Source organism: Oreochromis aureus, linkage group 6 (genome assembly GCF_013358895.1).
Source record: "Oreochromis aureus strain Israel breed Guangdong linkage group 6, ZZ_aureus, whole genome shotgun sequence".
Taxonomy (NCBI): Eukaryota; Metazoa; Chordata; class Actinopteri; order Cichliformes; family Cichlidae; genus Oreochromis; species Oreochromis aureus.
The window spans coordinates 23,043,505-23,069,372 of NC_052947.1; the positions used below are offsets into that span (position 1 = coordinate 23,043,505).

At 39.0% G+C, this 25,868-nt stretch overlaps 1 protein-coding gene across 2 annotated transcripts in view; it reads right to left on the minus strand.

Moving 5' to 3' along the window:
- Positions 1 to 25,868, minus strand: part of ank2a (ankyrin 2a, neuronal) — a 78,545-nt gene that overhangs the window by 22,330 nt on the left and 30,347 nt on the right. The window contains exons 17-40 of one of the 2 annotated variants that reach the window (XM_039613527.1): positions 25,745 to 25,843; positions 25,310 to 25,408; positions 25,050 to 25,148; positions 24,852 to 24,950; positions 24,658 to 24,730; positions 24,359 to 24,485; positions 24,120 to 24,195; positions 23,923 to 24,026; positions 22,730 to 22,765; positions 21,791 to 22,015; positions 20,881 to 21,035; positions 20,461 to 20,672; positions 20,166 to 20,364; positions 19,676 to 19,772; positions 19,324 to 19,552; positions 18,914 to 19,039; positions 18,680 to 18,802; positions 18,552 to 18,584; positions 18,436 to 18,457; positions 5,759 to 5,836; positions 5,410 to 5,541; positions 5,101 to 5,241; positions 4,792 to 5,002; positions 4,434 to 4,509 (exon numbers count right to left, since the gene is read on the minus strand). In XM_039613527.1, the coding sequence (XP_039469461.1) occupies positions 4,434 to 4,509; positions 4,792 to 5,002; positions 5,101 to 5,241; positions 5,410 to 5,541; positions 5,759 to 5,836; positions 18,436 to 18,457; positions 18,552 to 18,584; positions 18,680 to 18,802; positions 18,914 to 19,039; positions 19,324 to 19,552; positions 19,676 to 19,772; positions 20,166 to 20,364; positions 20,461 to 20,672; positions 20,881 to 21,035; positions 21,791 to 22,015; positions 22,730 to 22,765; positions 23,923 to 24,026; positions 24,120 to 24,195; positions 24,359 to 24,485; positions 24,658 to 24,730; positions 24,852 to 24,950; positions 25,050 to 25,148; positions 25,310 to 25,408; positions 25,745 to 25,843 (2,871 nt within the window). Of the gene's footprint in view, positions 1 to 4,433; positions 4,510 to 4,791; positions 5,003 to 5,100; positions 5,242 to 5,409; positions 5,542 to 5,758; positions 5,837 to 6,538; positions 11,871 to 18,435; positions 18,458 to 18,551; positions 18,585 to 18,679; positions 18,803 to 18,913; positions 19,040 to 19,323; positions 19,553 to 19,675; positions 19,773 to 20,165; positions 20,365 to 20,460; positions 20,673 to 20,880; positions 21,036 to 21,790; positions 22,016 to 22,729; positions 22,766 to 23,922; positions 24,027 to 24,119; positions 24,196 to 24,358; positions 24,486 to 24,657; positions 24,731 to 24,851; positions 24,951 to 25,049; positions 25,149 to 25,309; positions 25,409 to 25,744; positions 25,844 to 25,868 lie in introns of those variants that run through there. The other variant, XM_039613526.1, reaches the window with a different exon arrangement.

Consider the following 25,868-nt stretch of genomic DNA (forward strand, 5'->3'; position numbering starts at 1 on the left):
AGATGGTTCTGATGGCGAAGACGCAGAAGGCATAGTTCTCAAGTCACTACTTTGGAAGTCAAACAAAGTGTCACATTCGTTGTCATGTGTAAAGCCTCGCACAACCTGTGCATAGGTCAAAGGTCTTGAAGCAGGCAGCAAAGGGGATGATTTTACAGTAAGAGCTGTGTGTTTAACTTCAACATTTGAAGAGTGGGAATCTGGTGAATCTGGTCTGTTGTCCTCAAACATTTGTGCAAGACAAGATTCTAAATCCTCATTATCGGACATTGTTGAAAGAGGTGACGTGGGCCTATTTTCAGAATATTGCAAGTAGTAGTTACAATGTTGACTGATTGTTGGACTCAACATCATGGAAGAAGAATGAGGACATTGATGAACTGACACCACAGATTCTGGGAGGATGCTCTAAAGTCTGCCAGCCAACTGTTCAAGAGTGAAAAGTCCAAACCAGGAGACACAAACTCTGGAGACAATGCTCTATTATCTGATAACAAATCCAGACTAAAATCAGATGAATGTGACTGAGAGGACACTGGTCTGATCTCATCAAACATAATTTCAGACACAAATCAGAATCTTCCCAGTCCGAAAATGCTGATTCTGGTGTAACCGACCTTTGCCCTAACAATTCCGCATTACATTCATTATGGGGACATCTGAACTGAGGAACAGGTGAGTCCGAGAGAGCGGCCTAAATTCACCTTCAGACTCCAACGATTCAGGAGACTGTGGCCTTAATTCCGCCACCCACTCGTCTAGAAGATAAAGGGTATGTTCTGTATCAGATGGTTCTGATGGCGAAGTCGCAGAAGGCATAGTTCTCAAGTCACTACTTTGGAAGTCAAACAAAGTGTCACATTCGTTGCCATGTGTAAAGCCTCGCACAACCTGTGCATAGGTCAAAGGTCTTGAAGCAGGCAGCAAAGGGATGATTTTACAGTAAGAGCTGTGTGTTTAACTTCAACATTTGAAGAGTGGGAATCTGGTGAATCTGGTCTGTTGTCCTCAAACATTTGTGCAAGACAAGATTCTAAATCCTCATTATCGGACATTGTTGAAAGAGGTGACGTGGGCCTATTTTCAGAATATTGCAAGTAGTAGTTACAATGTTGACTGATTGTTGGACTCAACATCATGGAAGAAGAATGAGGACATTGATGAACTGACACCACAGATTCTGGGAGGATGCTCTAAAGTCTGCCAGCCAACTGTTCAAGAGTGAAAAGTCCAAACCAGGAGACACAAACTCTGGAGACAATGCTCTATTATCTGATAACAAATCCAGACTAAAATCAGATGAATGTGACTGAGAGGACACTGGTCTGATCTCATCAAACATAATTTCCAGACACAAATCAGAATCTTCCCAGTCCGAAAATGCTGATTCTGGTGTAACCGACCTTTGCCCTAACAATTCCGCATTACATTCATTATGGGGACATCTGAACTGAGGAACAGGTGAGTCCGGAGAGCGGCCTAAATTCACCTTCAGACTCCAACGATTCAGGAGACTGTGGCCTTAATTCCGCCACCCACTCGTCTAGAAGATAAAGGGTATGTTCTGTATCAGATGGTTCTGATGGCGAAGACGCAGAAGGCATAGTTCTCAAGTCACTACTTTGGAAGTCAAACAAAGTGTCACATTCGTTGCCATGTGTAAAGCCTCGCACAACCTGTGCATAGGTCAAAGGTCTTGAGGCAGGCCCTAACAATTCTTCATTGTACCCATTATTATGGGGACATCTGAACTTTGGAACAGATGAGTCAGGAGAGAGAGGACTAAATTCATCTTCAGACTCCAGTGATTCAGGAGATTGTGGCCGTAATCTTGGGCATGATTTTACATTAAATGCTGAGCGTGTAAGTTCCACATCTGAAGAGTAGAAATCTTGTGAATTTCTTTTGTTATCCTCAAAAACTTGTGTAGGTACCATTCTGAAGTCACTGATACGTGTTAACTCCTTTTCAGATAGAGGGCATATGGTCCCCAAAAGTTTTGTATCTTCAGGAAATACACAATCCCTCTGTTTTCCTAGCGATGTATGTGAAATTTTCAAACATGGCCTTATTGCTTCCTTCTCAGTTGTGAATAATGCATACTGACAGTCTTTGTTTACAGTTTCATTTAAGGATTTTTTTGTGTTAGAGAATTGAGTTATCGTTGGAAAGTGCAAAATGCATTTTGGTCTCTCCACTAAGTCAAATACCAGTGGTTGGGCTAAAGATATTTTTTGCAAGTTGTCACAAGTTTCAAGTTGTTGGTGTTGGTCTTTAGTAGGTGAGAAAGAGTTTCCTAAAGATAATTCTTTCACCGAAGTCAAATTTATAGTCTCTTTCATTTCATTGTAGTCTGGAGCCAATTTAGGTTTTGTTGTTAAATCTTCAACTGATTCCCCTGGTAATGAATTATTTTCTAAAGATTCTGCTTCCAGCTTTGAAAACCAGTAATCAAGGTAAGATTGATTCCTTTCCTCCCTTAATTTTTGGACTCCAGAAACTAGTGGCCTAAATTGAAATGACTCTTCTTCTTTAGTTGAACAGTCTGAGTCTTCCGTGTCAATGATTCTGACTTCTACACATGTAAGAGTAGATGAATCCATAATTGGTATTTCTCCTCCTTTCATGTGACATATCAATGAATCTGATGCATCTGTGGTTTTATCATCTCGCCATTTATTAAGATGAGATGAATAATTCTTTATAGTATATTGCTTGACATCACATGCTTTATGCTGGTGCTGTGAAGCAGAAAAATGTGGTGGAAGATAAACTGATGTGGCAGATTGCTGGGGGACAGACGGAGGGCAATCGGAATCTACACAATCCTCCATCAAAGGGGTACTTTGACCTGCTTCCTTTACACTGAATTTATGGTAAGAAGTTGACATCAGGGATGGTGAGGATGGATTTTCTCCTGAATATTGTAAATAATAATCACAGTGTTGATTCATTAGCTGTGTGCGAATTGGCTGTGACAGCAATAGTTCAAGAAATGAAAAACTGCACTGAGAAGTTTGCGATTGTGGGGAAGATGGTCGGCAATCCCTATCTGTAGATAAATAGTCATGAATTCCTGCACATAAGTCAGGTGAAGATATTCCTTTGTGAACTGAAAGATCATATTCATTTTCTAATATCACAGGTGAGAATGTTCTGGATTCTTTCTTTAAATGTTCACCCTCATGTCCTGGACTATATTTAGAGATTAGATAGTCATTTGATACTGGTCTAGAGTGTGAAATTACAGGAACAAAAGCCTTTGACCCAAAAAGCGGTTTGTGGTCATAACGACATGACTCACAGGTGTTATATTCATTTTCAGTGAAGTTGTTTGTAACTTCTGGAGAACTACATCTCTCAGACATTACAGAGAGTGCATAAGTCTCATCAAATATACTTGAAAAGTCTGGAGGTAATACTCTTTCCCCACCCTGAGGAGAGTCAGGTGACATTGCTCTATAATCACTAACTGACATGACAGATTCGGGGGACGACAATCTAGGTACAGAATCATTTAACATCCATGCATCTGAAAGGAAGTGACCACTTTCATTAGCAGGTGAAAGGGAGCCACACTGCTCTTCAGATGCTAAAGAATCAGGGGTCAATCGGCTGCAGTCTATAAAAGTGGAAGGTAATGTGATACCACACTCAGGTGCTTGTAGTGTGAGATAAGTGACAGGCTGGAAATAGTGGAAAGACAAATTCTCTGGCTCAGTAATGCACGACCTGTTTGCTTCTGCTACAACATTGTTACTGTTTGTAGTAGTAGAATAACAATTACAGAACATCTCAGTTGAGTCACAAGCCATACAATGAGGGCGACAGGTTGTCTGACTGCATGGCATCATTGTCTGTATGTCATTTTTAAATGGATTCACGTTGCTGGACTTAGCTGTTGCAATATTGAGTTCAGTTGCCTGCATATCAGCATTATCATCAATGAAGGGCAAGTTTTCCAGAATGACTTCACTATATATATGGCACTTTGTTATTTCTTCTTTGCTTAACTTGAAGGGTTTGGTGTCCATGTCCACACCTGAAACCTGTGTGGTCTTGTCATGACTATAGAGTACTCTCTTGAACTGGGCTGTGACCTCACTAGAACTGGCTGGATCTCTGCTGCAAAACAAGGGTGCACAACGTAATTCATCACAAAGCTTACTGACGTCAGTTTCAGCTTTGTCTGACTCTGACAGCCTCAGAGTAAAGTCTCTGACAGAAAAAGATGAGTGAGATGAGTGAATATCACACGATTGACCTTGCTTGTCTTCACAACCACAGTGCTCTAGGCTTTGACCATCTTTGACTTGAGCTCCACCTTGGAAAGAGCTGATGAAATGAGCTTCCTGGTCTTTCACTTTGGGGTCATAAACCTGAGTTGCTTGGCTCCCAAATGCAGCTTCTTTTGAAGTGGGCTGCATACTTACTTGCTCATCTAAGTTGTCTTGACTTGATTCACGTGTAATTACATCCTCAGAGGTCCACAAGTTAGGATTTAACTCACTGCAGAACAAAAAGAAAGATAGGTCACAAAATCAGACTTTAATGATAAATGTGCGTCTCCGAGTCCTAATCTGACAAGCTAAAAGGGAAACACACCCAAAGAACTGCACCCAGTATATGACACAAAGAACAGACTGAAGCAGGATAGGACACTGTTCTGTTTCCCGAGGACAACTTGGTGGGAAACATTAAGCTTGAGAAAAGGAGTAGTTTAATCTGACATTGTGTTGCACTGCCAGTGCATTTTGCAGAGTCTGGAATCTTTTCAAATGAATAACTTACTGCGGGATCTCAAGCTCCTCCAATAGGTCACCATGCATGCTCTCTGAGTGGATCTGTCCAACAGGCTCTGCCCATGAAGGAATATCCAGTAGTGAAGCGACTGAGAGGTCCTCTTCTGAAACAGCTGGGGGTGGTCTGCGATCTGACTCCACTTTTCTCACAACTCTGGGGCTGTCTGCATCCTCTTGGACTGAAGATAAGGCTACTGACACTAAAAACAATATATATATGTATATATATGAATAAAAGTATTCACACAGGGAGCTTGGTGTAAGATAGGGTTTTCAGTGTGCTAAGAAGTACAACTACCTTCACTGTGATCCAGTGTCTTCTCTATCTCTGCATAAGTTCTAGATGTTTGCTCTTGAACTGACTTGTTCATCTGGGTTTCAATAAGATGGACAATGTCCATGCGGTTGATCTTAGTCAGCCTCTTAATCAGACAGTCCTCTGTGGAAGAACCAATAATTTATTAATAGATGACTAGAGACATTCATTTCTATTACTTAAAAACTGAAAATATAACATTTGTATTCAATTAGCGATTTGAATATGGGTCTACCAAATGCACAAATAATTTCATGAAAGGCATATCTGGCAAGACAAAATGCTATGGACCTGTGGCATGTTTGCCCTCACGTTCAACCCAGCGCTGCAGTAAAGCATGGCTCTGCTCTTGGAGGGAATTAGGATTCTCTGTTCTCACTAGCTGAATATCATCTTCACTGAATTCCAGTTCTCTTGCAAGTTCTTGAGAGGTGAAGAACAAATCAAATAACAAAAGAGCTGAATTATGTATAATATCATCTGTTCCTGATGATGAATAGTTGAGTTAAAGTTAAAATAACATTTGAAAAATGCAGTAAATAAAGCCTCTGCCTAAAATATAGCCTCTTCCTAAAATACATTGCATATTTAAAATTTAAAATATAAAACTTAAAATTAATTGCATAATTTGACAGCTTACCAGTCCAGCTGAAGCCAAGAAGATCTGAAATGATAGCTAATGTCTCCTCTTTCCTGTCAGCATCTTCCTGCCAATCGACTAAAAAAAAATGCCACCATAGCCAAACATTAAATGTTAACAACTCCTGAAGTGAATAAAAATATACTGAGTAAATTTCTTTTTAGATATTGCAGGTATATGTTATGTGAATGTGTACATGTAAAGTAATATTTCACGAGGATTCTATGCTATAGGCTGTAAAATAAATGTAGATCTGTAATAATGACGTAGATGATAACGTAAAGGCTGAAATTTGTTACGAATTAACGTTTTCTTACAAATGACTAGTCACGGTCAGCACATCATGCTTTTCAGTCATTAGTGTAAGTAATGTTATAGATCTGCTTTTCCTTATGTTGATATTAGTAAAGCTGTATTATTAGTACAGACAATACTCTCATATAATAATCATTCATTCATCTATAATCAATAAGTCTTCATTAAAACTACTTAGACTATTTCATTAGCCAACATGGCCATTCAATCTTGAGACTGCATATTCACAAACACAGATGGGAAAGTAACTTACATGCACAACACAAAAATATACACATAGGGGCACACATACACACATACAAAATACAGACACTAAACTGTGCAAGGTGGGACCAGACAAGTCACAACATATGAAAGCAATGCAAAATGAGTAATGTTGATATTGTTCTTAGGAAGAGGGAAAAGGCTCTTGCAGCTGAGAGGAAGAGATAAGAATGTAAAAACCCACTTTGAGTCTGGCCATACCTGCCGTACATTCTGAAGTTTGGTCATCGATGATTCTCTGCATCTGAGTTTCCACTGTTTCATTCCAGGCAGGCCTGGATTCAAATACATCCTCTGTCTCACAAGACAAATGCTCTGTTGGCTCTACTCTACTGCCATCAGAACCTGAACTATGCGAAGCAGGAATGTCATATGTGAAGATAACAGAATCTGGGCTCTTGTGACTACCGCTACTTATATCATCGGTATCCAAAGAAAGCCTAACAGATGTTTCTATAGTCTTGGACAGTTGGCTGTCTTTCCTTGGAGAAGAGCATGTCGAGATCATATGAGGTAAAGCTTTTTCTTGCGTCATTACAGTAAGTTTGGAAGGGGAAAGGTCAGTTGTATTAGTGGGCTGACTACCGTCAGAATAACTCCTGCTGTCTTTAATAGAAGATTTATTTATGTCACTAGCCTCAGATCTAGTTCTACGGGCTAAGGTGGACCTTTTTTCTTCTTCTCCTTGAACTTGAGATATCTGTGTGTCTTTCTTGGCTTTTTTATAATGACCATCTCCCTTAACTGCCGTGGCTGGTTTTGTCAAAGGTGCAGGTGAGTCCTGATTATATCCTGGCATGCTAGGCTGACCAGATGAAAAAGCCATCTCTATGACTGAGCGCTGGTCTTCTTCCTCCTCAACATCATCATCATCATCATCATCAGGGGAGGAGTCTGAGAAATCATGGCTCTGGTCTGAGTAGAATGAATGAGCGACTGTGGATATGTCTGATTGAAGATCGGCTATGGTAGAGTCTAGATAGCTTAGACCGAGACTTTCAAGGCTTTTATTGTCTAAAGCAGAGCTAGAGCTGGCACTTTCAACTTTAGTAAGTGGCTTCTCAAGTTGTGATTTTCCACTTGTAGCTATGATGACAGTTTCAGAATTGGGACTAGATGCTTTGTCACTGGTACCCTGAGTCAAATATGAATTTGGGGTTTCCTGATGGGTTACATCTGAGACATAATCACTCATCTGTAAAGTTAAAGACTTTGATTGAGAATGTTCAGTCTCTTCTGGGACAACTTCATCAACTGGATGTTCCCCAATATGAAAAAAGGCATGTGCTTCCCTTTCTTCATCAAAGCTTCTTGTCATGTCAATAGCTCCACCTCTGGTCATTTCAAATAGCTTTCCCTCTTGAAACTGAAATGGATCAGGGGTTTTTTCATCACTTGGTGTTTTATCTGGTGTTTTTCTGTCCTCTGAAATGCAAAGACCCTCACACTCTACAACAAATTCTTCTTCTTTAGTACACACTGTAGTCTGAGGTTGGCTGACTGAAGCTGAACCGATTGTAAATGGTGATCCAACTTCTTTGTCATCATTTAAATGATGTTCATCTGATCCAGAAAAAGGAATGTCAGTGACTACACCTCCAATAGTGTCTTTATCTTTGTGTGGCACAGAGTACTCACATTCTTGATCAGGTTCATCTGGAGTTGCAGTTAAACACAGTGAGCTGTCAACTGAGTGAGTACTTTTAGGATGTGACTGAATTTCTTCTTTCTTATTAAAAGCAATATTCGGTGCCTCCGTAAGTGTGTGAATGCTTTCTGTCACGTATTTCTCTGTTATTTTCTCTATTGTATCTTGTGGGACAGACTGTGAAACCGGGCCAGATTTAAGATCAACCTCACCATTTTCCTGACCATTTGTTTCTGATAGTACAATAGCATCAAAAGATTTTTCTCTCTGCAGTTTAGACTCCTGTTCCATCTCCTCAAATGTTTTGATCTTTGCAGCCATTTTAAACATCTCCTCTTCTGGTGTTAACTGTTTATTGGTGCCATCAACCGCCCTTTCTTCTGTGTCAAAACAGTCTTGCCGGACGAACATGTGAAGACTCTCACCATGAGCGACTCTCTTTGTGGATTCAGAATATTTGTCTTCTTTATTTTCACTGTGTATTTCAGTTGTCTCAAGATTGTTATCACGTTCAACATGCTCACATTCATCTGAGTAAATATTTTTGTCATAAGCAAAACATGCTCTGAGCTGGGAAGCATAATCTTCATATACAGCAGTCGTTGCTGGGATCTTCACTTCTGCATTGCTTGACTGAGTAGGACTTCCTTCAAGAGAGTCTGGACAAGGAGATTCTTTGGTAGGGCTTGGTTCAATTGAATCAGGGGATTTCTGTGACGATTTATCCTCCACAAGAGGGCTAGCTTCTAGTGAATCTCGATGACATGACTCATTAGCTGGGTCATCAAATACAACAGTGTTTAGATTTTCTAAATCAGCCGGTCGCTGTAGTGTGTTAAAACTACTTGGTACTTGAAAAAGATGTGTTCTGAGAACAGAATCAGAGACAGCAACACTAACATCTTCATGTTCACTTTGATAGTCATGTGCATATGACTTCCCATCCACCATCCATTCCGTTGTTAAGGTTTTAATTTCTTCAGATGAAAAACTCTTTAGGCCTTCATCTTCTTTAGAACATGTGTGCCAACCACTTTCCAAAGGTTGTTTTTTAGTGATATCCAGGCTGTCAAAAATTGTATCTGCTGGGGACATCATTTTATGTTCAGGAGATAAGGCATGAGTTTCTTGTTTGAAATCCTTTATTGCTATAACTTGCTTGTAGCTCTCATGGACTAGTTCATCTTCTGGTTCATATTCCACTACTGCTGACTTTTCCTGAAGATGCTGATCTAAGTCATGACTAAGAAGTGATAGCATGCCAGACATATTTTTCCCAGTTGTAGATGGCTGGTGGTGCGCCTTTCTCTCTATGCAAATTTCTTGGAATGGAGTTTCCACCACTGAACTTGGTATTTCTCTGTCTCCCATTACTTCAGTCTGCAACTCTTCGTTTTCCTCTTCTGCTATTTTGACCTGTAAATCATTGCTTTTCACAGTAGTTTGTTCACATCTCTCATGGACTACAACCTCTTCTGGTTCAGATTGCACTACCACAGACTTTTCCTGAAGATGCTGATCTAAATCATGACTAAGAAGTGACAACATGCCAGACATATTTTTTTCAGATGTAGATTGCTGGTGGTGCGCCTTTGTCTCTATGTAAACTTCTTGGAATGGAGTTTCCAAAGCTGATTCTCTGTCTCCAGTTACATCTGTCTGAAGCTCTTCATTTGACTCCCCTTCTATTTTGCCCTCCAAATTATCAGGTGTCAATATGACTTGCTGAAACCTCTCATGGACTAGCTCTTCCTGTGGCTTGCATTGTATTTTCACTGGCATTTTTGACAAATGTTGAACTAGGTCACTGCTAAGATGTGATACCATGCCTGACATATTCTTCTCACTTGTAGACTTTGGATGTTCTAAATTTCTCTCAATGCATGTTTCTTCAAATTGAGTCTCAGATATAGAACATGGTGTTAATTCTTTTACTTCAGCCACATCAATCTGTGTCTGGTCATGCATCTGTGCACCTATCTCATCCTCCATATCAGCACTCGAAGACTGATGTATTTTGGTGTGAATAACTTGCTGAAAATTCTCCTGAACAACAACTTCCTCTGTATGCTCACTTTTCACTGGCTTGTCCTTGAGGTACTGATCCAAGTCACTGTTCAGCAGGGATAGCATGCCCGACATCTCCTTTGGTTTTGTAGATGGATCATATGACTGTTGATATTGTACCATTTTTTCAAGGCAAACTTCCTGTAATGGAGTCTCACTTGCCAAAGTTGGCATGAGTTCTTGCTCTCTAATTACATCAGTGTGCAGGTTTTCATTTGCCTCACCATCTATTTCGTCCTGTAAATCACTACTTGACAATATAATTTGTTCACATCTCTCGTGGACTAGATGTTCTTCTGGTTCAGATTGCACTGGCACAGACTTTTCCTGAAGATGTTGATCTAAGTCATGACTAAGAAGTGACAACATGCCAGATGTATTTTTCTCAGATGTAGATGGCTGGTGGTGCGCCTTTCTCTCTATGTAAATTTCTTGGAATGAAGTTTCCAAAGCTGATTCTCTGTCTCCAATTACATCTTTTTGAAGCTCTTCATTTGACTCTCCCTCTATTTTGCCCTCCAAATTATCAGGTGTCAATATGACTTGCTGAAACCTCTCATGGACTAGCTCTTCCTGTGGCTTGCATTGTATTTTCACTGGCATTTTTGACGAATGTTGAACTAGGTCACTGCTAAGATGTGATACCATGCCTGACATATTCTTCTCACTTGTAGACTTTGGATGTTCTAAATTTCTCTCAATGCATGTTTCTTCAAATTGAGTCTCAGATATAGAACATGGTGTTAATTCTTTTACTTCAGCCACATCAATCTGTGTCTGGTCATGTATCTGTGCACCTATCTCATCCTCCATATCAGCACTCGAAGACTGATGCATTTTGGTGTGAATAACTTGCTGAAAATTCTCCTGAACAACAACTTCCTCTGTATGCTCACTTTTCACTGGCTTGTCCTTGAGGTACTGATCCAGGTCACTGTTCAGCAGGGATAGCATGCCCGACATCTCCTTTGGTTTTGTAGATGGATCATATGACTGTTGATATTGTACCTTTTTTTCAAGGCAAACTTCCTGTAATGGAGTCTCACTTGCCAAAGTTGGCATGAGTTCTTGCTCTCTAATTACATCAGTGTGCAGGTTTTCATTTGCCTCACCATCTATTTTGTCCTGTAAATCACTACTTGACAATATAATTTGTTCACATCTCTCGTGGACTAGATGTTCTTCTGGTTCAGGTTGCACTGCCACAGACTTTTCCTGAAGATGTTGATCTAAGTCATGACTAAGAAGTGACAACATGCCAGACGTATTTTTCTCAGATGTAGATGGCTGGTGGTGTGCCTTTCTCTCTATGTAAACTTCTTGGAATGAAGTTTCCAAAGCTGATTCTCTGTCTCCAATTACATCTTTTTGAAGCTCTTCATTTGACTCTCCCTCTATTTTGCCCTCCAAATTATCAGGTGTCAATATGACTTGCTGAAACCTCTCATGGACTAGCTCTTCCTGTGGCTTGCATTGTATTTTCACTGGCATTTTTGACAAATGTTGAACTAGGTCACTGCTAAGATGTGATACCATGCCTGACATATTCTTCTCACTTGTAGACTTTGGTTGTTCTAAATTTCTCTCAATGCATGTTTCTTCAAATTGAGTCTCAGATATAGAACATGGTGTTAGTTCTTTTACTTCAGCCACATCAATCTGTGTCTGGTCATGCATCTGTGCACCTATCTCATCCTCCATATCAGCACTCGAAGACTGATGTATTTTGGTGTGAATAACTTGCTGAAAATTCTCCTGAACAACAACTTCCTCTGTATGCTCACTTTTCACTGGCTTGTCCTTGAGGTACTGATCCAGGTCACTGTTCAGCAGGGATAGCATGCCCGACAGCTCCTTTGGTTTTGTAGATGGATCATATGACTGTTGATACTGTACCATTTTTTCAAGGCAAACTTCCTGGAATGGAGTCTCACTTGTCAAAGTTGGCATGAGTTCTTGCTCTGTAATGACATCAGTGTGCAGGTTTTCATTTGCCTCACCATCTATTTCGTCCTGTAAATCATTACTTGACAATATAATTTGTTCACATCTCTCATGGACTAGATGTTCTTCTGGTTCAGATTGCACTGGCACAGACTTTTCCTGAAGATGTTGATCTAAGTCATGACTAAGAAGTGACAACATACCAGACGTATTTTTCTCAGATGAGGATGGCTGGTGCTGTGCCTTTCTCTCTATGTAAATTTCATGGAATGACGTTTCCACCATTGAACTTGGTGTTAGTTCTCTGTCTCCACTTACATCAGTCTGAAGGTCTTCACTTGGTTCTCCCCTTATCATGTCTATTGAAGTATCACTTGTCAATATGACTTGTTGGAACCTCTCATTGACTAGCTCTTCCTGTGGTTGGGATTGTATTGTCACTGACTTTTCGTTGAGATGTTGAACTAGGTCACTGCTAAGATGTGATACCATGCCTGACATATTCTTCTCACTTGTAGACTTTGGTTGTTCTAAATTTCTCTCAATGCAAGTTTGTCGAAATTGAGTCTCTGATATAGAACATGGTGTTAGTTCTTTTACTTCAGCCACATCAATCTGTGTCTGGTCATCTGTCTGTGCATTCATCTCATCCTCCATATCAGCACTAGAAGACTGATGTATTTTGGTGTGAATAACTTGTTCAAAGTTTTCCTGAACAACAACTTCCTCTGTATGCTCACTTTTCACTGGCTTGTCCTTGAGGTACTGATCCAGGTCAGTGTTCAGCAGGGATAGCATCCCTGCCATCTCTTTTGGTTTTGCGGATTGCTCATACGATTGTTGATGTGCCTTTTTGTCAGTGCAAACCTCCTGGAATGGAGTCTCAGTTACTGAAGTTGGCGTTAGCTCTTTCTTTCTAATTTCATCAGTCTGTGGGTCTTCAGTTGGCTCTTCCCCTATTTTGACCTGTAAATCATTACTTTTTATTATAATTTGTTCCCATCTCTCACAGACTAGATCTTCTCCTGGTTCAGACTGCATTGCCATTGACTTTTCCTGAAGATGTTGACCTAAGTCATGACTAAGAAGTGACAACATGCCAGACATATTTTTCTCAGATGTAGATGGCTGGTGGTGTGCCTTTGTCTCTATACAAACTTCTTGGAATGGAGTTTCCACCACTGAACTTGGTATTTCTCTGTCTCCAATTACATCTGTCTGAAGGTCTTCATTTGACTCTCCCTCTATTTTGCCCTCCGAATTATCACGTGTCAATATGACCTGTTGGAACCTCTCACTGACTAGCTCTTCCTGTGGCTTGGATTGTATTGTCACTGGCTTTTCTTTGAGATGTTGAATTAGGTCACTGCTAAGAAGTGATATCAAGCCTGACATATTCTTCTCACTTGCAGATTCTTGTTGTTTTAAGTTTCTCTCAGTACAAGTTTCTTGAAATGGAGTCTCACTCACAGAAGTTTGTGTGAGACCTTTCTCTGTAATTACATTACTCTGCAGAACTTCATTTTCCTCACCACCTAGTTTGTCCTGTAAATCATGACTTGACAATACAATTTTTTCATAACTTTCATGGACTAGATCTTCTTCTGGTTCAGACTGTACTGCCATTGGCCTTTCCTGAAGATGTTGATTTAAGTCAATATTGAGAAGTGACAACAGGCCAGACATATTTTTCTCAGATGTAGATTGCTTTTCCGTTGTAGACTGTTGTAGGCTTAAGCTTTTCTGAATGCAAGTTTGTTGAAATGAAGTCTCTGATATAGAACATCGTGTTAGTTCTTTTACTTCAGCCACATCAATCTGTGTCTCTTCATCATTAATATCATCCTCCATATCAGCACTAGAAGACTGATGTATTTTGGTGTGAATAACTTGTTCAAAGTTTTCCTGAACAACAACTTCCTCTGCATGCTCACTTTTCACTGGCTTGTCCTTGAGGTACTGATCCAGGTCACTGTTCAGCAGGGATAGCATCCCTGCCATCTCCTTTGGTTTTGCGGAATGCTCATACGATTGTTGATGTACCTTTTTGTCAATGTAAACCTCCTGGAGTGACGTCTCAGTTACTGAAGTTGGCATGAGTTCTTTCTCTCTAATTACATCAGCCTGACTAGATGTTTTTATCTCTACTTGGATTAGATCTTCCTCTGATGGTATAACGTACATTCCATCTTCTTTAGTAGAGTACGAATGGATTTCATTGCTCAGTCCTGACAGTCCTTCAGAACTGTCTCTCTCACCAGTGCTGGAGTGATATGTTGTAATAACACTAGTCTCCGAGAATTTATCCATGCCTTTATGTTTGTGACTCTCAAGATACTTGGGACTTATGTCTTCCTCAAAATAAGTATCAGAATCCTGAGCAAAGCTCTCCTCTTCAGGTGTCTCAAGTTGATGTCTGACATCTGAAGCTGTTTGCTTGAACTGCTGGTACTTTGGACTCTCCTCCAGCTCAGCTTTTATGTCAGCACTAAAGTCCTCAGAAGGTCTGCGATCAGGGCTAATCTGTGTATCATCAGATATACTCTTTCTAATAGCTGGTTCTTCGAGTTGCATTATCCTTCTTGATAACTCTGAATCATCACTCCAAGAGCTAACCCTTCCGTCATCTAACTGAATTCCATAAGCATTTTTTACTGTTTCTCCAAAACAAGAAATGTCCGACATTTGTTGTGAACTCTCAGGATTCTGTAGAAGGCCAGTTTGGGCCTCTAAATCCTTCACATCTCTCTGCGGTTGGAAAGTTGTGATATTCTGCATTTGGGTTGGCAATTTTGGCTCATTTCTGGGACTGTGTTCACTCCACTCAGTCCCTGACTCTGACCCTAGTGCTCCAACTTTACTCTTCAAAGGGTCTTTCTGAGACTCAAATGTTTTCCTCAGCTCCTTCACAGACATGGCATCTTTATGTGACATCTTTGGCCCCTCATTACGACATAATTGATCACCCTGAAGTGTATCTACAAATGTTAGTGACTTTCCATAAGGAATATCTGAAATTATCTGTGAGTCCTCTTTGATTAAGGTTACTGGTTGATCAACCAATTCTGCTTGGTCATATTGCTTGGCATCACTCTGTTGATGTACATTTGTGAGGGTCTGACTTTGGATTTGAGTATTTGTCTGTTTTGTAGGACTTTGTTCAGTACTCTGTATCTCTGCAGAATCTCCTAAATGGGATATTAATGTTGAAATAGAGGAAGCCACAGGTTTGTGTTCAAAAAGTTCCACTTTAGTTTTTGAGGGGTCTTTTACAGACTGGAAGGTTTTCATCAGCTCCTTAACAGACACATTTTGCTTTTCTGAAAACTCTGGCACATCTCGCTGTGGGCTTACAGCATCATACTGAACTGTGTCAGCAAACGTAACTGTCTTTCTCAACAGGGAACTGTCTGAAATTAACTGTGGTTCCGTTTTGATTAAACTTTGTGATTGATCATCTGTGTCTGTCTTTATGACGCCGTGTACATCAGCGTCACTCTTCGAATGGAAAACCGTGGGTCTCTGAGATTGGCTTTGTGATTCTGGCTCTTGTGTAGGACTTTGTTCATTTGTCTCTCTCTCTTCAGAATCATTAGAGTCTAATATCAGTGTTGAATGAGGCCCCGCTTTACCTTTTTGATCTTCTTGTCCAGTCTGGAATGTTTTTATCAGATGTTTCACAGAGAATCCCTCCTTCTCTGACAAGTTCGATACCTCTCGCAATGGGCTAACACTTTCATCATCTCGTTGAACAGTATCATTAAATTTAACCATCTTTTCAATATAAACACTGTCTGAAGTGAACTGTGATTCTTTACAGCTGATTAAGTTTGCTGGTTCATCCTTGATGTTTGTTTGATCACCTTTCTTGACACTACTCTGTTGATGGAAAATCGTGGGCTTTTGAGTTTGGATTTGTGATTTTGGCTCCTGTGTAGGTCTTTGTTCTATATCATGCACCGTTTCCGAACCTGGTGATTCAGAAATCAATGTGGAAATACCAGAAGACTGCAAGGATTGGTGTTCAAAAAGCCCAGATTTACTCTTTGACGGGTCCTCCCCAGTTTGGAAAGCTTTCATCAGGTCCTTCACTGACATAGTTTCCTCTAATCTTTCTGTCTGAGATCTAGGTGACTTAGGAACTCTGGGAAGTTCTGGCATAGCTTCCTCCATTTTCTTTGTGGTAATAGAAGATTTTCCATCGTATGTAAAGACTTTAGTATTTTTTTGCACTTCTTCCTCTTCAACTTTGTTCTGTAAAGCTTTTACCCTGTCTTTTATTGATCCTATAGGTGTCTCAACCACCAAAGGAGAAGCTGGTGGCTCGACAACTTGGGTGGATAAAAGGCTACTCTCTTTAAGAATAGCATCACCATCTAAGGACTCCTCAGAGCTCATCCTTTCCAACTCTCCCTCAGAACTGCTACATCCAGAACGCGATCTGTCTCTAAGTTTTTTCCGAATAGGTTTCTTAATATCTGGGGGGTGTTTTTTGTCTGCATGCTTTTCAATGACCTGTTCAAATCCATCTTGGACAAGGTCTTCTTGAGAACCACATGTCCTAGCAGATTTCTGCCCAAGGCATTTTTCTGTCTCTGAGGTAGGGGGGGAGAACAATGTGATTTCTCTAACATCTGTGTAAGATCTACTTAAACTTTGTTTCTCAATGTCAGTGTTCTTTATGACTGGCTCTTCAAGGGCGTTGGCCCCATAGAGTGAAAATTTATCTTTGATAGCATCAATTTGTTGTCCTCTCAGTTTACTAACATTCATCCGATCGTTAATTTCACCAGCCTTTTCTACTCTGTCTTTGAATTGTTCTACAGTGGCCACAGATTCTCTTTCCTCCAATTTATTAGTTTCAGCTCTTTCTTCATAGATATCTGGAGTAAAGACAGCAGACATTCTGACATCTGGTGTGTCTGACAGGAGATCTGGGCTTGCAAGGGTTGCAGGGTCAAGAGGTTGATTAGTTCTTAAGGAGAATGTCTCCGTCGATTCAGATTCATCGTCTTCAGTGAAAAATATTTCAGAACCAAAAAGGGTACAGAACATAAGGGACAAATGAAGTGGGGGAGAGAGACATCAGAAAATTGTCATCAAGATAATGCCATCAAAAATCCATCTTCAGTTCATAGAGTTAGAAGATGACAAGGCAGAGAATAAGGAAGTCTCAAAAAGAAGACCAAAGAAGACAAAGTAGTCCCCAGACACTTGAAGGGAGGTAGAGTAGCAACAGCATAAGCAAAGCCAAGAGGTGTAACAAAATGAATAGAATGTAAACAAGTACCATAATAATCTAAAATGTTTGACTATGCATTAAAAATGAATTGCAAGATATACCAAAAACAAAATGAAACAGATAAACTTACATATGGAACAAAGGTACAAGAAGGACTGAAAACAGACAAACAAAACTTCTCAAGATTGTTGCTATTATAGTCATGTTTGCCAACAAATAAACTTTGAATTAAAAAAATTATAAGATATTTGAGAGAAAATATGAGGTAAGCAAAGTAATAGAATCAATGTTACTTGACTGTTTTAGTCTCTTTTCAGTACTTACTAACTGTAAGCACCACAATAGATAGAATTGTTAGTTAGTATAAAATACTGTTATATTTAGCATTTACACTCTATTTGATGTGTTCACTATCATTAAATATTATAGCTTACAAGTTGTTACTGCTAGAATCCTATAGTATTGTGACATGATTGCATATATAGAAAATAAAAACAGTGAGGTAAAACAATGTAAACCAGATTTAAAATTTGTGTGAATGAGTGAATGAAAGTAACTTAGAAAAAAAAAATAATTTAAAGAAATAAAACTACAAAGGAGAAAGCAGTGGCTAAAGAAAATCATAGAACATGAATTATATAATAATAAATTGGCTAGTAATCAAGCACAAACAACATGATATTGTTTGTTTTCTGTGAATAACAATTTTTACACGTGGTTGGTACCACTGCTGAGGTTTAACGTGAGAAAATATTATGTCAAAAAAAAAAATACTTGTTACATAATAAATGTTATTGTCATAAAACATAAGTATCTGTAAGTTAAGATTAACGTCAAGTACAAATATCTAGAGAATCAAACAATTTTGAGAAGATATATATAAAAAAATACTATTTTGACCTTTGTATGAAATTAATAAAAACAAATATAGCAGAAAATTGAAATGATAGGAAAGTCAGTGGAGTTTGGAGTGAGGAGAACATAAAGTATAGCAGCCATAGCATATCCTCCAGTTACAAACATGTAACTGCATACAATGTTAGTAGTAGTAATTAGTAGTTAGTATTTATAACAGGCAAATTTTTAACTTAATGCATGAATTTCTATCATGCATTTTAGATACTTGGTCTATTGTGACAAAATATATAAGAAAACTAACTTCCAATAGAGCACAAATACCAAAAAATAACAACTTACATTTCTTGTCACTCTTCTCACTCTGAAAAAAAAGAAGTCAAATCACAGTAAGCTGCAACCTAATTATACCATCTAGGTTTTTTGCTATAGACTGAAAACAAACAAACTTTATTTACCTCATCATCTGCATCTTGGTCTGAATCAGACTCCTAAATAAAAGAATAAAAATGAGGAGAAATCAACAATGCAGCAGTTTCAAAGTTAAAATCATCTAGCATACATGATAAAATATTTAAAAACTGACCTTTGAGTATGGTGGAAGGGTGATGTTTAGGTTGCAGATTGCATTGAGATTAAGACTACGGTATGTGCGTGGTTCCTTGGTAAAAGACAATCGACCACATGGCTCCTGTGCTGTGTCTCGAATCTGCTCATATTTGGAAAAAAAATACGTCTCTGACTTGCATATATTTAGATTTGTGAATTTCTAAGTAAAAAAGTAAACATTTTATATATTTTAATAGATTTAAAGTCATACTTTAATAAAGAGGGCCAGTCTGTTCTCTTTGAAGGCATAGAAACTGAACACATGGTGCTGCCCACTCTTGGTAAGAGGCACCAGGTTTCCAAAGCAGTCAGCAAATATAGGTTTCCCCTCTAGCACCTGTATCAGGATATGACAAATCTAAATGTTTCCATGGCTCAAAAGAAACATAAATTCTTGGAAAATATTATTCAATTTCTTTCCAGACATGAACAAGAACCAATATTAATAAGAATTAGTCAGTAATAACTTGCGTCTGATTTAAAATCTTTAAATACCCACTTAACCAAGTGCATCATTAATTGACATCGACCTACTTTCCTCAATTACTTTCTAACCCTCTTTAGATAAACCTGTGCACACAATTTGATTTGTCTTATTTATTCCCCAGTATTAGACTGCACCTCAACATCTCGGCTGCGGGCGACTTCAGTGAAGTTCTCTTGCTGTTCCAAGGTTTTGTCCATTTTGTCATCTGTCATGCAAAAACACCGCAGGCGAGCCTCAATGGGGTCAAGTGTCTTAGCAAAAATGACAAACTTAGCCATGTATGGGACACAGATGATTTCTCTGTAGACCTGAGTGCCAAAGCCAACAGACTCCTGGATCTGTCTGCAGTCTATCAGCCAGAATCTACAAATGAATGACACTTTTAGGTAAGTATCACCAGGTAAAAATTTAAGCATAAAGGTGTATAACCTTCAATCGTAAGACTGCAACTGTGAATCGTCATTTACCAACAAATAAAAGATTTACCTTGCTGACACATTCGTGGTGAAGGAAACACATTGGTTAACAAAAGTAAGAGGCGTGGAGCCGGTGATGTCCTCCCATTGTGCAGGAGTGGTACCACCTGAAAGGTAAACCAATGATTTGTTACCCAACCTCTGAAAACAGTTCACTCAATATTTTTTAATCTTTATGCAGGATTTGTCTTTTTATTGGAATTAAGACAAGATACATCCAACACCAAGAAGTTCTGATAAATTACATCCATTAAATCAGGTCATTTATTTTAACAGCACACAAAGAAAAATATCAAAGATTGACTAAAGAGCTTTATATTAAGATTTTAAACATAGAAATCTTAATAAAATTATGAAAAAACATCAATTGCACAAGCAAGAAATAAATTAGGATGTTAACGGGAGCATTTCAATATGTCATCCAATGAGGTGTGCCTGAAAGCTGTCCAAGATGTTTTCTTTCTAAAAGAAAGGATTTTAATTTTTTTATAGATACTTACCTGTAATACTACAAAGCAAACGTAAAGTTGGGGTCTCCCCACTGAATGTGGTATCACTATTGGAGGTCTTGGGAATTGGGATTGTCATTGTGATGGGTTTGTGGAACTTTCTTCTCCTTGGCTCCAATGTGACAATTGGGCTGAACGTTGCTTTATTACCAAGAATCTTTCTCACCATGTCAACATCAATAGGCTGAGCCTGGGGCAAGATATGTGGTAATATGTATTCATTTTTTTTTCTTCATAGCCATAATTTGGATATTCTGTTGGTATACGAGTCAAGGAATGTACACACCTGAAGCCCAACTCTAATCTTCTTAGTAAGGGCTCCTTCAGGGAATACAGCCTGGACCTGGGGCACGAGAGTACTACTGAGGACCCCACCCTCTGGACCAATCAAATGACTGTCCTGCTTTATCCTTGACACAACAGCAAAATACTGTGGGAAGTCTCTGGTGATGATGCGACATATTCTTTTCTTTTCAAGTTCCTCAGGGGAATCAAGTTCTGGGAAAGAAAGCATAAAGTCAGTGCTTTGTTATTTACGTCCTGTGCTTCACATTATTACACTAGCATTTTAACATCTATGAGACAACTCTCTCCTGCTCTAGTGTTGCTCGTTTTATGGGATTCATGTATTGTTTTACATAAACTGCTTTGAGATATCAACCTATCAGTCACGGTTATACATCACAGGCCACTTCAGATCCCTTACTTTCATCCATGCCATTAAGTATCTGGTTCAGTTCCTCTTCAGTGAAGTCACAGTGGTGTTCCTTCCAGCTCTCTCCTGTTTCACTCCTTAAGATCACTAGCTCCCGCTCTGTGCCCCGCAGAGCAGCAAAATGGGGGATCTCTACAATCACAGGCCTAAAAGGTGTGACAAGGTAAAAGCAAATACAAATTGGACTAATGCTAATTAATGCTTTTCAGCGCTAACTCCAGAGAAAAATCAATGATAGCATAGTGTTTAGGTTGACATGTGAATGAATTTACGAAGAAAGAAAACAATAAAAACTCAGTTAAAATTAATTTCAAAACACAAAGTATGAACACAAAAACAAACAAACATCTATTTCACATCAGGACCAGAATCCAACTAGAAACATGATTGGGGAGATAGGTGCTTGTGGGAAGCATGAAAAAAACTCAACAGTATAAGATAACAGGTCAGGTGGTAAAGCTGTGCTTCTCTTCAAAGAAAGAAAAGAAGCCCCACATTAAAAAATAAATTATAATAATTAATATATATCATGAAAAACTAAAAAAAAAATTCAAATTTTAGGACAAGGGAAAAACACGGGTGGGCGTGTAACCAGGATTTGAGGGTGGTTGGGTAGCACCCTCAGATGGTCCTACCCGAGGAACTTGGTTCCTGGAGGACCCAGCTGCAGGATGCGACTGACCAGGCTCTCACCCTCATTCAGAGGGGGTGGAGCTGTAGGTAGGTGGAGCTTACTGATCCATACGCAGCAGAGAGGAGGAGTGAAGAAGAAAGTATGAACACACCACACAACTACTGAAACACACTTATACAAGATAGTACAAAGCCGCCAGCAAGTACACAAACTGTTAGTAGATGCACGCAGACACACACAAACACACACACACTCAACCAAACTTACCCCAAGAACTGGGCTCCAGTGGGTCCCACTTCTATAATGCGACCAGCCAGCCCTTCACCCTCTACCATAGGTGGCATAGAGGCCAGACGATGCCTCTTCACCAGCCTGCAAGTCACACGTGTCGGTGCAGAGCACTTTCTTGGTGGGACAATAATTCGCAAACCATTGTGACGGCAACCACGCATAGCTCCACCTCTGGCATCTACCATAAAGCTGACCAGGAAGCTAAAGAAAAGGCACCATAAAAGGGAGGAATTGGTTTCTAGACATTCAAACAAATAAAGATGCAAAATCTCCATGCTGACAAGGCAACTGAATCAAGTAAAGGTAAAAGAAAAGGCTATTTTTGTAACCCGAGTAGAGACATTAATAACAAATAGGTCTCAATAAATATCACTTTATCCTGGAGAAACACTTTTTTGGTTTTATTCTGCTTTAATTATTTAACTTGCAAGATTCTGGTCAGGACACAGGTTGTATTATGAACTGATATAATTAAATTGCATTAAAAACAGGGCAAAGCCTGCAATGGATGGGTTAGAATGGAAAGACATTCAATCTAAAGCCGATAAGACATTGATTTTTGTTATTTGTTGACAGCAGGAGGAAGAAAAGTACAAAACAGCATCACTCTACCAGGACTACCAAATTCAGATTTGACTTTTTTTTAATGATAAAATGTGTACTCTTACACAATATAAAATTAATTTATTTTATATGACTGGTACACTGGGACTTTGTCTCCATAGATCACCAAGATTAGAAAAGCTAGAGCTGCACTAAGGTTAAAAAATCTGGTTATTTCAGGTAATGTAAGGGCATTCATTATGAAATAAAGCAGAGAAGCAGGATGGAAATGAGAAAATCATTCAAAAGTGACAAAGAAAAAGAAGTAAAGGCACAAAGGAGATAAGAAAATAGACAAAATAAAGACTTCACCTGCTGTTGTCATGGTCTAGGCATGGTGAGGAACGGCTAGAAGCAGAATACAAAAACAACACACACACACACACACACACACAGAGTCACAAACACAGAGAAGATAAGAGAATGCACATCGAAGCAACAACAAAATAAACAAAAGAGAAAGAGAGAAAAAAGAATGAGTAAAAGTGAGAAAACCTGACCAGACAGATAATTACACAGCAGCAAAAATAAAAGGAGTAGAAAAGACACATGAGAAAGCATGAAAAATACACCAAAAGTACACCAGAAAAAATAAGGGCATGTAAAAGATGAAATATCTATTTCAGAACATAATGACAACCCTTGAAGTAGTGCATTAGCCAGCACAAGCAGCAGAACAGTCAATAATTTGTTGCAGGAGGTATATAAGCTGAAGGACAGCTGTAAACAGGAGAAAGATTTACTGAAATGAGGGCTTGCAAAGCACCGAGATGCCATTTTGTGTCTTAAACTTTGGTGACTATATCAGCAAGTAAACTAAATTAGAACCAGAAAATACACAACAATGGTAGAATAATTGCTTTGAGTATAAGTAAATCATTAAAATAAATCAATTTCAGCTGATCCTTTGACATGCTGCTGCACATACTGTACACAAAGCAAAATGCAAATGAGAAGATCCAGTTAGAAATGCCCACATAGCCTGTTTATCCATGATGTACACCTTTGTGTATAAAGATGGAGCCTTTAGTCTGAATTCTAATGTCCAAGCTCACTCTGAAATTAAAATGCTACAAGTGTAAAAAAAAAAAAATTATTTTACTTTGAAGTCAATGTGCCTTTAGAGGGCACTGCTACCATAAACAGGTTGGTAGAATTTCCAAAGATGAGCTTAATGTATTTATTTCTATAAGAGACGCCATGCAAAATTAAACTGTATCTGAGTGTAGTGACAATAAAGACAATTCTGCATTTGATTGTAGATAATTTACTAAAGAAATTTGGATAAAGTGTGTACCCTAAGCTGATTTAATGTAAGTCCACAAAAAGTTTATGGCATCTTGTGGACTTTATAAATTGTGGGTTTTAAAAAAAACCTCAGTATTTCCAGACATAATGGGAATGTGTATGTTAAGTTTGCAACTGGGTTAAGTCCCGACATTTGGATTTTCTCTGAAAGAAAGGAGTTTGAGTTTTTCTCTGTGTGTGTTTGTGTGTGTTTATACCCAGAATGTAGCAGACTGGAGGACAGCACAACATTATCAAGATGTTCAGCGCCCCAGCTCAGACGGAATGAGTCCTTTTCATGCTCTCTAGACAGTGTTGACACCTAAAGAACAACAAGCATCAGCAGGCTGGTTGGACTCACCTCGAGTGTCTAAAGATACTTTAATGAAGGTTAGACTACGGATACTACGCTTACCTGGTGACTTGTAAGCAGATCTTCAATGAGAACTTCTCTTTGATGGAAACTTTGGTGAATGGGAGTGTGTTGGGGCCTGATGAAAAACCAAGGTGAATCTTCTCAGACTTTTTCTGTATATATCTGCATTACTTAGGTATTCCTTATGATGATGAACTTGGCTAACAGCAGATCAGGAAGGTTTGCTGTGAGCAAATTTATATGTTTGTCAAATACAATATGTGTGTGCTGTTTCTGACCTGTCCAGGTTGTGACTCATGTAGTTGAAGCCATCTAGATAATGTCCTGGCAGAGAGTCATCTCCCAGCTCACGGAGGTCCTCTGCTCTTAGATACTCTCCCCCATCACCTGTCATTGTGTCCTCACCTGGAAAAAAGATACAACAAAAATGCCAAACCTTGTTACGAACAATGAAAAAATTAAAAACTTTCCTTTGTATATCTTATTTAATTCTCAGCTTATCAAACTTCCCAACATACATTTAATTGATTGATGAGCAGCGCACTAAATTCTTGTTTTCTACATTTAAGTAACTTACCCTCTTCATCAGACACATCGAGAATCTCAGTCATGGTCTCTGGAACATTCAGTTTGTGTTTCTCTGTAACCGTCTAATGTGACACCATTCACAGTCATAGAAAATAGACAACCAAAACAGAGAAAGGTTATAGTTTAAGTTTAGAAAAACATTCCTGGCTCCATTTACAGAGGCTAAAGCAATCATGAGCTTACAGTTGTGGTCGTGATGACCTCCTCAGTGACGACTTTCAGTGTGTCTACCACAGAAATGTAACCCAAACGTTTCGCAATTGACAGAGCGGTATTTCCATTCTAACAGAAAGAAGGATATACGATAGCGTACCAGCAGAACTTTTTTCACAACATATTTCACATATTAAAAGTAAATGCTTGGGCTCTATTGTGTCTTACCACTGTAGTAGTATTCGGCTTGGCCCCATGTTGTAGTAAAACATTAATTATGTGTGTATTCCCTTGTTGTGCCGCTTGATGAAGTGGTGTGTAACCATTCTGCAGAACAAAAGTTTAAAAAGAAGACAACAAAATTTTGTTAAGTCACAGTAGAAACTAAAACGAAAGTGATGCTATATCTGAGTTTTGTTTTCACGCTCTGTCTGCAGTTTAAGTTAAACAGAGAAAATCTTAAATCAAATTTAAGATTTAAATATAACCTTGGTTTTGGAGTTGACGCTGGCTCCTTGTTGTAACAGGAAGTTAACCATCTTGGCATTTCCATAATGACAGGCGACGATCAGAGGGGTATATCCAAGCTGTAGCAAGGGGGGAGAGGGTGAGAGATGAAAACTGATCTGCTGTAAGCAAGCACTACACTGAATCTTAATGCTTCCTGAATATATGACATATGATAAAGACTTTGTTATGTTTTTAAAAAGCCTCTGGATTGCAGGTATTTACATGCACGTCCATATGATACACTTAAATATTAGCATGTAAACATAAAGCGAATAAGCAGAAAATAAGCAAGACATACTGTCATTCACACAAGAACATTCTTGTAGATTAGCATTCTGTTAGGTTTTCATTACTAGTAACAGTTTTCTTTTGTGTATACTTGTTAAATTTATCATGCACATGCATGTCTGTACTTTGGTTTGCTGGTCCAAGTTGGCATCATGTTTGGCTAGTACTTCTGTTACAGTGACTTTGTCCTCTTGGGCAGCGAGATGCAGAGGAGTTAGTCCACTCTGTAAAACACAAAGCAATGTCACA